This window comes from Gavialis gangeticus, unplaced genomic scaffold (assembly GCF_001723915.1).
Source record: "Gavialis gangeticus isolate Ggan-Ray unplaced genomic scaffold, GavGan_comp1, whole genome shotgun sequence".
NCBI lineage: Eukaryota > Metazoa > Chordata > Crocodylia > Gavialidae > Gavialis > Gavialis gangeticus.
The window spans coordinates 20849185-20866775 of NW_017728997.1; the positions used below are offsets into that span (position 1 = coordinate 20849185).

At 42.1% G+C, this 17591-nt stretch overlaps 1 protein-coding gene across 2 annotated transcripts in view; it reads right to left on the minus strand.

The window, feature by feature from the left end:
• Window positions 1–626: 626 nt before the first annotated feature.
• LOC109289046 (netrin-4-like) overlaps window positions 627–17591 on the minus strand; it is a 139105-nt gene continuing 122140 nt past the window's right edge. For both annotated transcript variants that reach the window (XM_019504920.1, XM_019504919.1), the window contains exons 6-10: window positions 13405–13618; window positions 12433–12569; window positions 10549–10617; window positions 9190–9360; window positions 627–2475 (exon numbers count right to left, since the gene is read on the minus strand). In XM_019504920.1, coding sequence (XP_019360465.1) covers window positions 2339–2475; window positions 9190–9360; window positions 10549–10617; window positions 12433–12569; window positions 13405–13618 — 728 coding nt within the window. In that variant the 3' untranslated portion in view covers window positions 627–2338. The remainder of the gene's footprint in view (window positions 2476–9189; window positions 9361–10548; window positions 10618–12432; window positions 12570–13404; window positions 13619–17591) is intronic.

Here is a 17591-nt window from a genome sequence, read left to right on the forward strand (position 1 = left end):
AGTGATTAGGCATGCATGTCCCGAGGAATTTCAAAGGGAGCTGAGTGCCAAACTCCGTCAGGCTCCTTTGAAAAATCCTAGTTCTAATACAAATAAAAGGACCCTTGAGGCATCATGCAAATTTATTTAGCAGCACATAAATAGTTAAAATAACTATGCAAAGCTTCCTTTCCCACAGGACAATTTTAAAGCTAAAACTGAGCTACAGCTAATTGGAACAATCCAAGGGCACTTCGATCCATTGGTACATGAACCAATATACCATATGGACCTAATTTTGTAAAGAGACTCTGTTCCTTCCCTCTTTTGTACCTGCAAATTCAGAAGTGCTATTAATGCTATCTGCAATCAAGTAGAAGGTATTTAGGCAAAATCAACTATACCTTAATTTACTTGTACTCACAAAATTGCAGGCACAAACAAAGTTTCTAACAATCAGACCTCTTAGGAGCAGTGATAGATTTGTGAACATTTGGTCAGTCCAGCCACTTAGCTAGCTGAACATTCCTTAAGTTCATAGCAAAATAGAGGACATTGGGATGAGACAATATAATAGAATATAATACATCTGGAGTTTGAGGGGGTTGCTTATGAAAAACAACAATCACTTAGTCAAGTTGATCTTCAATGCAGCATTTCACCCAAAGCTGTGAATGGCTGAAAACGATCTGAAATGTGACCTTCGGATGTTCTGATGTGCATCAGCCCCTGAACAAAACAAAGGGTGACACACAATGGGATGAAAACAAGAAGCCTAGGCTTTTCAGCATCCCCAGGGGTCAGGTACCAGTCACTGATCTGGACTGTCTGACCACTTATCTCAATTTCACATTAGACACTCTATAACCCAGACCTACAGCCTCTTTTCATTGTCCTGGGGTTTTTCTAGGTCCCCTTATGTGGCACTGAGATACCAGCATACACAGCAAATCCCTTCCCCTTCTTTTCCTGTCCTTGGGGCATAAATCAAAGATGTACATAAGGAGCATATATGAAATAGACTTCTGATTTATGCTTTACTTATTAATGGAACATATGGTACTCCTGAACCAACTTGGTTTGGTTATAATTTTCCTGTCACCTGGGCACAGATAACAAAGAAATCATTGCTTTCTCCCATAGTAGTCTGAGGAATTTTCAGTCCCACTGGTTTCTTACTTGCTACAGAACAAACTAAAATTAATCCATGGGAAATCCTTCTGCAGAAGAGATGTACTTTACTCAGAGTGGAGATACCATCACCCATACCCATCACCCTAAACAAACCTCAAACACAATTGGAAGGCAACTTAACTTGAGAAAAGTTGAGCTACTATAAAAGAACGGTATGAAAAAGGCTACCTGCAATCAAATACCACATATGGCATACAGAGCAAAGAACAGAATAACCAGATGACTGTCCCAGCAGTTACTGAGACCTCCACAGATTAGGAAAGCTCCCTCATACCTCTGCCTTGGTGCTTTTGTAATGTCACGTACTAAAACTGGACCAGCTTCCAACACCTCCACAAGGAGCTGTGGCTTGACATAACACTCTCCTGGTACAAGGCTCCTTGGTAGCTATCCTTCTGAAACCTGATGTTAAATGACATTATGGACAGAAGTGCTGCAGCACAGAGCTGTGATAGGAAAAATGGCATGGTACCAAGAGTCCACGATGGGCCAGAAGTTCTGTCTGCAACAGCATTTCTGCACTGACATGGACAAGGCACATCTATAGAGGACCTCATTGGATATAATTCCAATGTTAGTTTGTCTTTGTGCAGCAACAATATATTACGGAAGAAAGTAACATGTCTTACATCAATCTAACTGCAGTTTGCGTGGTGAATAAAAGTAACTGAGCTCTTCTAAAACAAAATCAAGTGTCATTTGACATATTGTTTAGTATTTTGCCACCGGTAAAAGCTGAACATTTTTGCCAGTTAATGGTTACTTAAATAAAGGAAACGACACCCAAGTAAAGAATGCACTATGGAAGCAGCTTATACTTATTAATATCAGGCTTAGTCCTGAAGTGTGGAAACACATAACCCATAGTTTCAACTTTTTGCCTTGTAGATTCTTTGGGTTCTGTGGAACTGGGCTGAAGCTAAGAACTGCGACTTGTAAGCTACATGTGATGCAGTGGTTAATTCCATATAATAAGATGGGATGTATTTTTTTGAAGTCATGCCCAAGTGTTCCTGGCTTAAGCAGGTAGGGGAAAGGAAGGTTTACGTCCATTTTCCTTCCTTGAGCTAAGAATGTGCTGAATGGTAACATATGAGCTAACTACGCCTTTCACTGCATTGTAATGTAAAGGTAAAGTTCATCACTTTAATTTCTGAAGGAAAAATTATCTACACCCAGTTCGAAGAATGTCTGCTGCTTGTTTGCCTAAGTATGCCTTCCAGGGTTTTACCAGGCTGTTCATATTCACAAGCAGTTTGCCAGTTCTTGAGTCCTCTTGGCCTGCTATAAGGTAGTCTGTACCTGGTAAAAAAGAAATAATAATTGCATAAATAAATAAAATACGGGACTAAACACTAAGTGCCTCCATCTCCACCGAACCAAAGTCTAATTCTTTTGCCAACTTTAGCAATGTTTAAATGATGTGTTTGTGTGCACACATTTGCATGTGTATGTACACTTGTATGTACACTTTCTGGACACTCATGCCCATGCATATAGGTTGCGCTTTGTAAGATATGCATGCGCCTTCACTCACAAATCCCATATATCCCAAATTCTAAGACTTGCATGCACAAGTAGTTGGGTTGGCTTTTCATTTCCCTGACATTTTAGATAATGTAATTACATGCACTTCATAGATTTCATAGACATTAGGGTTGGAAGGGACCTCGGGAGATCATCAAGCCCAGTCCCCTGCCCCAAGGGCAGGAAGTCAGCTGGGGTCAAAGGATCCCAGCAAGATAAGTGTCCAAATGCTTCTTAAAGGAGTCCAGAGTAGGTGCTTGCACCACCTCTGGAGGGAGCCTGTTCCAGGCCTTGAGGTTTTGGACAGTAAAGAAGTTTTTCCTTATGTCCAGCCTGAAATGGTCTTGGAGGAGTTCATGACCGTTGGTCCTTGTCATCCCTTGGGGTCTTCTGGTGAACAGGCATTCCCCCAGATCCTGATGCACACCCCAATGTATTTATAGGCTTCCACCAGGTCACCCCTGAGCCTGCACTTTTCCAGGCTTCAGCAGAGTTGCTTGTGGCTGTTTCTGGGGACACCAGAATCAGGTCATAAGATATGCAGGACCTGGTTTTATATGTGAAAATTTTCAACCCACTCTGTTACATTTTCATTTGCACATGCAGGTGTTAGTGTGTTGAAAATGATTGTACCAAAATCCATGCATAAATGTTTGTGCACAAAAAAAGTGTATACCTGCTAGTAAAGGTGAGACAGAAACTTCACTGAAAATGAGGTTATTCTGTTGTAACAATGTGGTATTTTTGTAGTATAAGTCTGGAGTGTAACATCTCTCCATTGTTCTAAGTCTCATGACAGACATTTATTGGGGCAAGTTATGAACAGGGCTCTGGGTCCTTACCTTCTCTTTGATTTAGCTGGCTTCATAAGTAACACAGAAAACAGATGGAAGATGCATATTCTATTGCCATTGAAACACAATGAAGAAACACAGTTTCCCACATGAAAAAGGTTGACTAGACTTGTGACTGACAATTTACACTGACTTACTTTCCATAGCAAGTGGGGAGGGGAAGGGTTTGCCCATGTTTACAGGTCTGTGTTTGATCTTGCATATGCCTGCTGTCAGGATCTTAGTGTTGGTGTATCCCATGTCTTGTACATGCATTTGCATTATTTGTGTGTACTTGTTTGTTTGACTTTTCATTCAAATGAAGCTTGCACATCCATCCTGATGGGAGACAGGCAGCCTTTTTATATGCACCCTGCTAACTTCCCCAGTTTAATTCTTTGGGTTCAACATGTGGAACGAAACTTTTGGATCGGAGACAAGGGAGGGAAAATGTTAGGGATCTTGCCCTCCCTCCCCTCTCATAGCGGAAACCTGCACGAAAAGAAAGACCACTTTGTCAGCCAGTGTTTTCTGGTGAGGAACAAAATAAACACAGTTTATTAAAGGGCCTGAACGGAGTCAGCTGCTGATTGGGTGGTGAGCAGTGTAAAGGGCCAGATTAATCTGTGAGAGCCACACAGCTCAGCTAAATGGCTGCTGAACACAACTGCCAACCATGTATTCTTCTGCTACAAACAATGCACGTCCCCCTCTCACAATAAGGATCTTTTACAGCAGCTCGGGCAACTCCAGGAAACGTAACCACCTCATCCCTGCAGGATGCGACACCCTAGGGTGTGATGACTTGGTCAGCACTAGGCACATACTGCTAATGAGTTATTATGCAGGCAGACAGGCTATAAAGGACATTGAAAACACAGGGCCGTGACCCCTCACCCCCCTACATCCACCCCAAGGAGACTGAAGCATTACACATTCTCTAGGCCAGCGGTCTCCAAACTTTTTTGATCGTGCACCCCTATCAGTAAAAAAATTTTGAGCATATACTCCCAGTATATATATATTTATTTATTTATAAATGATATACATGTACTACTCGCATACCGTTAGTGACACGTGACCATCTGACATACGGACCAAGTGGGGGCACCAGTGTCAATCCATATATTAAATATTAGTAAAGCTTAATTGCTTTCTTATTTTTTTAGATACAAAATAAATATAAATAGAAGTTCTAATATTTTCTTCCCGCACCCCAATGGATTGTCTTGTGCACCCCACTTTGGAGACCACTGCTCTAGGCGGCCTATTCAGCCACCCCCCTGCTGCACTACCAGTTCCTGGGGCTGAATCCTTGCTGCGGGAGAGGGACTCTAGCTAGTAGCAGCAGTCCTTGCCTTCCTCCTCTTTGCTCCCACATCTGGCTGTGTGCCATCTGCAATGCAAATCCACCAGCACCACAGCAAGAATTGCTGTCTACAGTCAGAGATGGAAGAAAGGAAAGCATTTACCCTAAATAATTCTCAAGCTTTAAAATTCATAGGTTTCTTAGGGGTTTTTTTTCTTTTTTTTTAATGCCAGTTCATGTGCAAAGCTGAGGGCAGTTCAATAGTGTATCCTGGCGGGCGTCACTAATGTGGAAAGCAGGAAGGTAGCCACACAGAAAATCCATTTGCAGCTCCATAAGTAAAGTTTTACGATTCAACTCTAAAGGCCGTGGGATTAAAGATGGACTTCCTGTCATCAGCCAGGGAAGAACATACAATACAATGCTACTGAGACAGTTGGGCAGGAAGCCAGATCACCCTGCACGGCAGAAAGCCCTGCTGATCACAGTGGCAGTTTGGGCTGGCATTGGTGGCTGCTGCATATCCCTTTGCTACCTCCTGCTCTCCCTTCCCTCTCCTTGCAGAACGCAAAGTGCTGGGAAGCAGTAGCTAACCTGCATGGAGAAGGAGGAGGAAGGGGACATAAAAGCTGTGACTAAAGGCATGATCATGAGAGAGCATATACAGTGAGACCCTCGGTGGGTTCATCTCAGCTGAGGTACTGAAATCGATAGCACTCCAGTGATTTGCACCAGTTTAGGATTTGATGTGGGTCTCATTTAAAAGCCCATTGCAGGATGAAGAACTGGCTTGGGTGCAGATGTGCCACTGCCCACCTCTGGCTGCCATCAGAACTGCCCAGCTCTGTTTGAAAAGTCCTATGCTCCTATCTGCTAAAGGGCAACCGGGGAGGAACTTGTATTCCAAGTCCTGCTTCAGATGTTAGACAGAGCCAGACACAATCTAACTCTGTATTATACAAATACTTGACCTCACTCCAATCTACAGCTACCTTGCTGAGGAAGGAGCATGAAAGTTGTTTGCCTACTAAGTTCAAGACAGGAAGAGAAGGAGAATGCCGTATCCATTTGGACTACCTTCGGTAGAATAACTTGGCCCTAGCCAGAGTTACGCTGCTGAGATACAGCTTTCAGGAACTGAGTCCTACATCCCCACAAACTCAAACTCAGTTCCTCCCTCGGGGGTGCAGAAGATGCAACATATTCCTCATTTTTGAATGTTTGCAGTTTGTTTTGGACTGACAGGAAGAATTCACACTTGATTTTCTGTGATTTAGCCTATCCCAGAACAACTCTGTCTTTTGTGTGTGGCTGATTTGAGATGAGAACTTGCCTTAGAGGTTAGGTTAAGCCTTAGATTTCAAGCAAAGCACAAGGAGTTCCTTTCACTCTGTGCGGATGTATATATAATCTATTCAGAGGAAAAACAATGGCATAACTTATCTAACAAGTGTTGCTTTTAGGATGTGGGTAAGTCTCCGTTCTGCAGGGTGCATGGCACTAAATCTGAAATGTGATCCTTGGAGATACGGGTTGGATCATCCTAATGAAACTTGATCCCCAGGTACAAGGAAGCTGCAGATGCTAATCCCTCTCAGGATCAGGCCTTCACTGCCCACTGGGATGAAAGAAAGAGCAGAGTTCACAAGACCCTTCCAGGCTTGAAAGAGTTGAGTTGAGAGCATGTTTGCATTGGATTTATTGCGCATCTCTCCATATTACCCACATAGAATTTTCAGGCTGCTAAATATGTGATCAAAAGAAGGCTATAGTGAAGACTATGGTGAAAAACCCCTCCGCCCAGCTACTCATATATTATTACATAGCACCAATATGTTCCCGGGTACTTTCAAAGTGTATGGCAAACACTGAGGACTGGATTGTAATCTTCCAGTCCAAGCCAGGTAAGGTGTAGCATTTGACTGTCGGCCTTAGGAATCAGATAGGAACAAAGCTGTAACTCCAAGACATGACTTGGTTCCTCTTTCCCTGTTTGTGCTGCAGGGAAGTACTGTAATATATATACCAGCCTTTTTGTTTGTACAGATCATTACACTCCCTTCCTAGCAGGTTAAATTAAGGGCTATGGGAGCCAAGTTTCTGCCTACCTGGAAGAGAGAGGAGTTGCTTGGCAGTAGCTGCTCTCCTCGCAGTGCAGGAGTAATTCACACAAAGGGAGCCTGGGTGCATAAAGAGCCCCCCTAACTCTCCTTTGCAATACATAGAAGGCTCACAGTTATGCCCCAATTAATTAATCATTAAAGTCCCCTAACAAATAAACATTATCTCCCATTTACAGATGGAAAAGCTGTGCCAGGGAGGAGAGGCAATTTTCTCACCGCTGCAGAGGGTCTCGGGATGAGAGAAGATGAGGACTCAAGGTGTTCTTGCCTCCCTCACTTCCCCTGTTTGTCTCTTATCAGACCTGTATATCTCATAAGCATAAATCTAGTTTAGAACTGTAATGAGTCGACGTGTTGTATGGAATTGATTTAATTTATAGAGCTACATTATAGCTAACACTTGAGGTTGCATTTCCATTTTTTTATATGGGGTATTTACAAAACAAATACACCATATCAATATGACCCTAGAGTCTGTGGCTGGCTGGTGGGAATTCTGTGTTGGTTACAGATAAATATTTGAAAAAGAGGGTTGTACTGAATTAAATCTAAAAATGAAGAATCTTATCTGTAAAGAAGTCCCCATCTTATTCTTTTGATATTAAATTAAATTTTTTAAATACATTATCAGCCTTCCACATGCTGCTGGTTGTCAGCTTTAGGCTTCAAAGGAACAATTAAGATGCATGGAGCAATTCAGACCTCCCAGCTATTTTGTTCAAGCTATTTACAAATTCAGAAAGTCACAGTTTGCATATGGTTTACATTCTTATGGCTCTGTCAGTGCAGTCATGAGGGCTAGAAATAGTTTTTAAAACAGAATGAAAACTTAGATTCTGGAGCATAATTCTGTAAAATAGCCATGGAATCACAGAAGTCCTCTGTACATGCCCAGTATGCATATAAGCAGACAGCGCATATATGTGTTCACAGATACAACGACATAATTTACAGATCCATGGGCAAAAGGTGGGGGAAATATTAGACTGAGGTTACCAGTCTGAGAATAAATTTAAACCTGTCTCTACACCATCCATAAACAGCCTTGAAGCCAATTTGTTTTTGAACTCTGTTGTGATTCCTTCAGGCCCATTTAAGCAAAAATAAAATACTTGTTATAATCATGTTAAAGACCTAGGTATTTGTTCATGTATCCAAAAAATACAAGTCCTATTAAAATAAACTGGGGCAAAACATGTTTCACAAAAATATTTAAATATGATATACTGGCCATATGAAATGAAGTATAATGTGTAGAGCTGGTTAAAATAAATCTTTTTGACATTTGTGAGTCCAAACATTTTGTTTTCCCACACGACTTTTCAAAAGAGATACTATTTAGAAACTTTTTTTTTTTTCATTTAGCCCTGCAGCGTTTTGCTTTGGTTCTATAAACCATTAGAAACAGAGGAGGAAAGGGTAAAAAAGGCATGAGAAATTTAGTTGTTTTTCATCCTTTTCCTATATTTTACTATTCATTACAATTAGAAGGAGTGAAAAAAGTGTAGGAAAACAGGTAGAAACCTGTTATTCCAAATAATAACAAATCAGTTCATATCTTCTTAATGTTTCTTAATGTTTTTGAATTGCAAAAACAGTATGAAAGCATGGTACAGTGGGAGGAGAATATTGTTTTAAAATGAAATATCTAGGAGTTACCCCCCTCCCCCAAATCTGAGAAGAATATTTTCCTTTTTTGGAAAATAATGCAATTGAAAATGAAAATTCTCCTGGAAAAAAATCCTTTTTGACAATACCTGATTATCTGTCTTGAAGAAAAATTTACTTGAATTGTAGTCACTCTTGTGCTACCCAGCTGTGGAAGACAGATTTTGCTGGTCTTCATACAGACGGTTGGACAACAGAAAGAAAATGGTTCTCTGTGCTCAGTCCTCTTTATGGCATTCACCACAAAGTAGAATATGGATCAACCCTCAACCTCTGAATCAAGGCTTTCTTAGTTATGTATGATCTCTCTGTACTACTTAAGTAACAGAACCAGGTTTATCCTGCTATTCTATCCATTATAATAGAATGGACCTGCTTTCCGACAATGGATTATTCTTACAAGTTTCATATCCGCTCAATTTCACTGTTGTCAATAGACTTATTTCTGACTGATATCATCCCAAGCAACATAAAGATGCTGTTTCATCATTAATACCATAGCAGCCTGAGCAGCTGGTTTCCTATAGAACGGGTGCCCTAAGCATGGAATACTTACCAGGATTGAGAATGGGACATGTGCATCCCCTATGGGTCCAGGACTCCGGGTAGATACTCCTGTTATTCCGAGCAATTTTCACTTTGCCTGATTTCAAAATCTTCTTCACCTTCACAACAACTTCTGCATGGGTTCCTTTGTCATGAGCTGATAGAATTCGTGCTTTTATCACTGCCAGAAAACAAACATGCATCAACACAAGTCAAAAATGATTTCCACATATACTGTAATATCTTTTTTACACTGCTGAAGGGATAGAGTATCAGGGCCTTTGGACAAGACCTGAAGGATGATGCCAGGATTTTGGCATTTGGACAGGGACAAAAGGGCATGCACATGCTTGTGCACTTCAGTCATTGTTCCCATTTAAACAAATCTGGGGAAGGAAAATTGGATTTCTTCAATTTAAGTAAATAACTAATCTCTTCTCTGTGTTATTTATCAGCTAGTTTCTCATGGTTGCCACCAACAGCTTGGAGACAACTGGGAGTATATAGGACTTCCATAAAAAAGAAAACCAAAAGATAACACGACAGCCAACAGTCTGAACTTAAGCACATTGATTCAGGGCCATGGCAGATGTGTTTGAAAATTAGAAGGCTTGTAGTGGATTTGTACAGCAACCGTCCTCACCCCTTAAAATTTGTCTTCTTCTGTAGAAACAAGGCTTCTTTACAAGTACTCAGTGTCACGTGGTGGAATTCACCCCAAGGCAGGAGATCTCCTACAGGACTGCAAGAGTGTCCCATGGCTAGAATCATCCTGTGATGATAACGAGAAACTGGAAGAAGCTACTTAGCCTTTTGGCCTGACATATGGTTGCTCTGACAGAGCTGGCATTCCTCTTGGTTTTGCAGGACCAAAGTCTGGTCTCATAAACAAGCTGTATTGTGCTATGATATGGTTGTGCCAAGTCAAACCCCATGGCAGTTTTTGGTGGCCATGTCCCTTCCATCTTGGGATGACAGGATACAGGTGCTCATGGGGATAAATATGTTCTTCCCTTGTTGTTAAGCGGGAGGTTTGCTAAATGAAAGAGTTTCCAGAAGAAAAAAGGACTCCTAGTATGGAAAAAAGCTAAGAACTGTTGCAGGACGCACCCATACACAGAGAGGTGGAAGTACACGCATTGAACTCAAGAAGCCCAGGCTGCTTGTGCTCAGCACTGAAGAAGCCATTATAGGATGTTGTTCTCTGAGCGACCCTGGACTAAGAGGAGTCTCTGGACAAAAAGAGGAAGAAGAAAAATCTATCTCTGATTTCATGACTCAGCCAGCCCATGCTTCACAGTGTCCATCTAGCAGCTTTGTAGACAACACTATGGATTTATCATACCTTGAAGGAACATCAGCCACTTACCATACGCATATTTCATTTGGCAGAAATCGGTAACGCTTCCAAGCACTTTTTCTTTGCACACGCACTTTTCTAGTGGGAGACCGCAAAGCACAAGGGGTTGGAATAGGGCCAAAACAGGAAAGAGGAAAGAAAATCAGGTGATGTTCACATATACTGTTATATGTTCGTGTTACTCCAGTAACACAGATAAGCAGATAGTAAAAGTAGAATGAGCTCAGTTATTTGCCAAACTTGCTAGCAAAAGGGATCTGAAATCTGAGTAAGAAGAGCTCCAAAATGGGAGTTCCTCACACATTAATAAACTGATGCCAGCACAGAAATAGGTCAGAATCAGATCTGGATATAAATGTCTGACTCATGCTCTTGTTAGACCTCATGAGCTCAGGAGTATTGACGCTTTTCAGTTCTCAGATAAGAACCCTCTCAAGGTGCTTCCTGGAAAAAGTGTTGGTGATTCAGTAGTTTCCACTCATTCTTCCAAGTTGTTATACAACCAAGGATGCCAATAGGTTCCATCTTTCACATGGTATCTAAAACTGAGGCCTTGACCACTTCTAAACACCAACAGCTCTATCATTCTGCTGGCCCAATATACTTGTTACTTTGTCTGCATGCAGTATGCTTTACTTCTTCTCCTGAGCTATTGTGTAATGTGACCATGTGCTGTTTTCAAAACACCTTCCTGGTAATACAGGAGAAGTTTTGGTAAGACATGAATGGGAACAGTTATGTGACAGTGTAAAGAATCAGTCTGGACAATCTATGTGATTTTTTTACTTGCCAGCTTTCTGTAGGGGGGAGCGGTAGCACTGTACAGAAACAGGACTCTGCAGAGCATAAGATGAAACAGTAGTCTTGCCCTTCTCTATCTCCATCCTATCCTGGGCTGATATCCTATGTATTCTTCTGTGTTAAGACTGGAAGCTCTCTGGGACAGAGAATGGACTGTCCATTTTTTACTCACTTTACTAAGGCTATTGAGGAGATGGATAAATTTATATTTATGGACAGTCCTTTGTTTATGTTGAGTGGTGCGGTGGTCAAATGGAGCAAATATCTTGCTATGACTAGAGGCATGAGTTGCCAGAGCTGCAAATGGGCACCTGGTCAAAGGGCATAAGCGGCTGGGCATAGTGCTAGTACTGGCACCACTCCCTTGTGTACTAGTGGCTGAGAAAGTGATGATGTGCCTTAATCATGCTAGCACGGTGGGCTGTTAAGCTTGGATGGACCTTCTCATCTTTATTCATGTTATGATCTTTAGTTTATGAGATGGACCTTCAGTGGAGAGATGTAATAGCATTCTAGAAATTTGAATAAATAAATAGTGTAGCAATTAAATTAGCATATCCTAGCAAAAGCCAGGCGTATTCATGGCACTCTACAGGTATTAAATGTCAGGGAACCTAATCAGGCAGCCAGGCCTGAGTTAATTGCCTAGGCAACCACATTTGCCTTGAGTGTCTGTTTGACAAGCGGGGGCCTAGCTAATTAGCTGGCTAGCTTCCTGAGTGACTGCTGGAAGTGCTGCCTCTCCATTTAACCCCAGCTTAGCCAACAGTTTTGACCCTGGTCTGCTTTGGCAAGCCTCCTGGTTCCTGACCCTGGTTTGGCTCTGTTCTCAGACTTTGACCTGTGGATTATCCCTTGGAAGTGGTAACTTGACATCTGATTCCTGGACTCTGACCCTGGCCTGTGTTTTGGACTCTGCTCCTGGATTTCTCTTTAGACCTGATAATTTGGCTTCCAAACTCTAACCCAAGCCCTGACCCCTGCCTTTCCTCCATGGCTTAACCACTTGGCCAGACTGCCTATGACCTAACATTAATTAAGCAAGCAATAATTAGCACTGAGTGCAAGGTTTTGTAGAACTCTAAATGGTACCTGGATGTCTCAATGCAGAAAATCCCTGCTCATGATCATTCCATTTCCATTCATCTTCACTTTCATTGGCGGGTGTGTGAATGAGGTCTGGGATTCGTCCACCAAGGGGGACATTGAAAAATGGCTTATTGTCATAACTAGGGGTAGAAACAGAAGAACCATCTCCCGTTAGGATATGCAATGTTTATCAAAGAGGTTAGCTTCTTTAATAGTTTAGTATCTATAATTTCTTTAAAATGACTGAACTAAATACTTGCAATTTACTCAGCACTTACTAAAATCATGATGACTGCAGGTACCCACAAGATCAGACCCACAAAAATTAGTGGGAGCTTAGCTACTCAGTACCTCCCTGGATTTGTACTGGTGGTTTTTCTGGAGATTCAGTTCTTCTAATTTTCCATAGGAAACATACAGCTACCACATCTGTTGAAGTTTCCCCACATCACCCCTGCTCTAAAGGGACCATCATGTTGGGCAAAGGAATAGTTCAGCCTCAGTGGCCTTTTCAGGCCTTCCCTGCTTTCTTGAAACAGCCACCGCAGGAGCCATTTAGTCCCTGGGGGTGCTTTTTGTGACATGGGTTCATGCCACCCAGGAACTAAAATAAGACTCTGCCCCTTGCTTCACTAAAGACACAGACCAACACAAGTTCTTCAGGTGCTTCTATTTATTTTGAAAGCAAGTGAAGCAGTCAAAGAAGCTGAACAGAATCCTGGAGGGCTTTGCCCTTCAGAACGGCTTTTAGATGGTACTTTGAATGTCCAACCATGCTAGTGGCCAGGAAGCCACTCTGTGACTCTCTGTATGACTGACCACGAGGACTATGGATGCAGAAACTTGTTTTGTTCCCCCAGTGCTTTATCCACACCTTCAACTGTGTGCAGGCCTCCAAAGGTTAATATTAGCTTAATCTTAAAGACTCCCAAGCAACTCAAAACATTAGCTTGCCATAAAAAGGAGCTCCTTTACCCATTGAAACAGTTTCCAGTGTGCTGGTCACAGTCTCTGGCACAATCACAAGGACGACAGCCATTTTCTCCAAACCCCCAGTATCCCATGAGGCATCTGTCACAGTTCGGGCCTGCCACGCCTGGCTTGCAGTAACAGAATCCAGTCTTCGGGTGGCACCGCCAGCTTCTGCTGATGGTAGCATTGGCTGAGCCCGTAGGTTGACAGGAGCAAGCTAAAGAGATATGATAAGAAACAACTGAGATTATGTGCCAGAGGGTCAGCTGTTTAGGTGATATTTCTGCAAGGCTGATAAACCGCAGGACTCCACTCACTCCTGACACTCAGCAGTACAGATAAGCATTGCATTCTCAGGTGTGGTTCAACCTGGAAGTGGTATTTTGCAATCCTGGTGAGACATTTTTCCCTCATTCAGCAGAGCAGATTAAAACAGAATCCATCTGAGACCCACGTGTGCTCACCCCATCTACTATCAGCCAAATCCTCTACATTTGCATTAATGAGCTTTATCTAGTCATACTTAAATTTGATACCTGCATTTGCAGGTATCAAATTTAAGCTCAATTAGCCCCAAACCACCATTTTTAAAGTGAATTAAGGGTGCACACATGTAGATGTGCACCCTAATGCACCTTAAATTTAGGCTAATGTGCCTTAAAGCATCTTGTGTAGATGCACCCAGAGAGGAGTTGTTAGTATAATTCTTGATTGTTAATCTAACTTAATCCCAACTACATAGTTGGTCCAACAAAAGATATCACCCTAAGAAATCCTTGATTGTCAGTGTAATACTTGGGGAGAATTACCCAAAGCAATGAAATGAAAACAAGGAGGAGAAAAAAATCGGCTGAATATCAGGACAGAAATTCCAGCCATAAGCTCTATTATTCTGTAGAATAATTTCCCAGGAATATGGTGGAATCCCTATTGCCTAGTAGAATTAAAATTAAACAGGGCGAAACGTTAATAAAAGGAGAACAAGGAAAACAGTTCTTTAGCAAATGTTCATGGCAGATGGATAAGATGACTAGATGTGTTTTCCATCTCTCTAGCCCACGATTGTTTTAGTTTGAGTGGTAGAAGTCCATGTTCTCTTTCCAGTGTTATTTATGTGCAGTAGAGTTACTAAGCATGCTACATCTGTGAGTTCATTACAAGAAGGAAGAGAATGAGAAGAGATCTTCAAACCCACTAGAAATATTCTCAGCTACAACAGCTGTTCTCTTTGTACAGCTGGAGATGGGGTGGAAGACCCAAGTGCAGCTTCCAAAGTCTGCTCCCATTTCAACACCAGCTCCGGGGTACTTAGGAACAATTTGGGGACTGCTGAAAACTGGACCAGCTTGTTACGGCTCTCAGGAACCATTTCACCAGCAGACACAATCTGGAGCCCAGTAGAATACTAGCCATGCTACCAACATGCTCCCTATCCTAGGGGCATTATGGAGTTGGGAGAAGGCCATACAAAGCTGACTAGCCTGGCTGAATAAGAGGTTGGACATCTCCCCAGGAGGGGGATTCTAAGCTGGGACAACCTGGCATCTTGTCATCTTCTTTATGCTGCCAGAATGATCCTACAGGACTGGAGCACATGAGAAACTCTGGCCCATTGATTTGTGTTGCTAGAATAGGTTTGGAGATGTGGCAAACTAAGGTGAATCTCTGCCCAAAATTCAGGCTCGGCATCTGTATTTTTCCTCCTTTTCATCATTGAAAATTGTGGTACCTTCTGGCTTGTGCTGGTACCAGAACCCTAAGTGCCAACACATCATTATTTCCATCATCTGAAAGCAGAAAGGAACAAAAGTCCTATTGGCAAGACCTGCCGTAGCAGAAATTTCCAGTCAAATGTTGGACACCCAGGATGTCCAAACAGCTTGGATCAAGAGCCAGCCTTATGGATGCTTATCTCAACCAAATATGAGCTCCAATGCTTTTGAAGTTCTCTCCTCAATGCTTCTCATCAAACTACTTTTCTTCATGAGTTCACAGATAAGAGACCTAATGAACACACTGATTCCACACATTGCTTTCCAAGAGTGGGGGAGTCTGATGATGAGGAATGATAACTGCTGGGGTGATGGATTCACTTTTATGCACATCATCACATTTATCATTCAGAAAAGAAAATATCTTTTGGGAACATTAATAAGTGAAAAAGCAGCATTGATGTGGTTTGTGTAACGGGTATTTTTCTTGTGATCTGCCATTAGATTATTTTTTCACTCTGTATTCTTCGATGCAGTATTTTTAATAATATTATTATACCGTGCTGTAGATTCAGTTGTTTTCAAGAGAATGCTACCACAATAGCCTCAGGCCAGAGAGTAAGCGTGCCATAATAAGCAGCGTATTTGACACAATGAACCAATTAGCTGGTGGTACAGTAGCAACAGTCTCTCCTGCTGTTGCCCTGCAGGAGTCTTGAGTTTGGAAATCATCCCATGGTTTTTGCTCCCCAGGACATAGGGATCCTGTGTAACCTCACAGTGCACATATGGATCAGAAATTTCATAACCAGCTTCTGTTTTTTAGGGCTCAACTTGAGACATCCTGGCCCTGATTTTCAGGAGGGCTGAGTACTCACCATGCCAAAAACAGAGGCATCTGATAAAACCTGATGTATTTGAAAATGTTGTCGTGGGCTTTGGAATATGGGAAGTTAGCGTTTACTGTACTACAGATATGTCTGAGCCACAAACCTGGAATTATTTGAATCCAAGCTCTTTATTTCCCCTAAATACCTGTATAATTAGAATCTGGCTGCACAGTTCACACCTGACATTTGCCAAAATTCACTAGCATTTGGATCCAGGGTTCTAGCTTGGATATGTCTCTAGTTTGCAAATTGCTCCATCTCCTTTCCTCTTCCCAGGTTGTAACAGCTGGTGTCAGACATCCACTGATGCAAATTTGTGTGGCAGCAATGCAGCTGTACTAGCTAATACCAGTTGAGGCTAGGAGCCCTGAGTTATAAAGTGTGGGGTCCATCATTCCAGCCAAGGGGAAAGTGCTGCAATGGGTAACTGAAGGGAGGTAAAGAAAAGGTTTTCTTGTAAGATGAGGATTTGCATACAGAAAGTGGGCATTGCCCCCAATTAAAAGCCTTGGCATCCCTTGCTGGGCTGAAAAGCAAAGTCAAATAAATACATGACACTTTCAGATGAATTATACAAGAGGCTTGCGAATGCTGTCCTCAGCCTGAATTTACTTAATGTTTCAGCTTGGGTGTATGCACTGTCTAGCTTCCAGGCTGTTGTATCCAAACTTCTAATTGTGTACCTCCAGGTAATGCCCAAAACATGAATCTGAATGTCACACGCTAAAGGGCAGCTGTTGACGACCCAGGTTTTATCTAATCATAGATTTGCTGATAAATCTCATGAATAAAGGGACATAAGCAAGTTCCTAACCACTAACCTCCCAGCATTTGACAATACAATGTCTTTCCCTGCTGATTTTTGCTCTTTTCCTCTTGGCAAACACTAGTTTTCTCCCCATCCGCTTCCCATTCTGACAAAACACAAACCAACACGACAATGGCTTTATTTGTCAAAGGCATCATCAGTGATGTTAGGCACAGCGTGCAGACAGTTCTGGCTCGGAGATGGCCAGTCAGAGATGGTTCCCCCCACTGCAGCAGCAATACAGCACAATATGACATGACTGTGTATTAGAGGTACATGCTGATAGTCACCGAAGTAACACAAAGCATCCACATGGATTTTTCCTGACAGCTGCTGTCATAAGATTTTTGTTAGGATGCTACTGTTAAAGAGAGAACCAAGTAATGAAAGGGGTGGGGGGAGAGTAATAAAGTCCCTGCTGCTCAGCTTCCAAATAAATCTATCTGCTCTCAGCACAGCTGTTTCCAGGCTTAAATAGACACAAGTGGAAGGCACAATATTGGTTGCAACAGGATGGTCCCAAGCAATAGGAAAATAGCAGGTGCTCCACACATGTGCAATGGACTCAGAGACACCTAGCCTGTCACTGCTGCTTAAAACTACTGTGCAAGACTCAGTGAAGTGCAGAGTCAAATGGTTTAATGAAAAACTGCCATTGCTTAAAAACAAAACAAAGTCCTTGGAGTGTGATGCATATTCCCTGGTAAATCACAGTGGTTTTTGATGCAGGTCAGGTTTGGGGCTGAATGCCCTACACAAGTGCCTCTTGCATCAAGGACA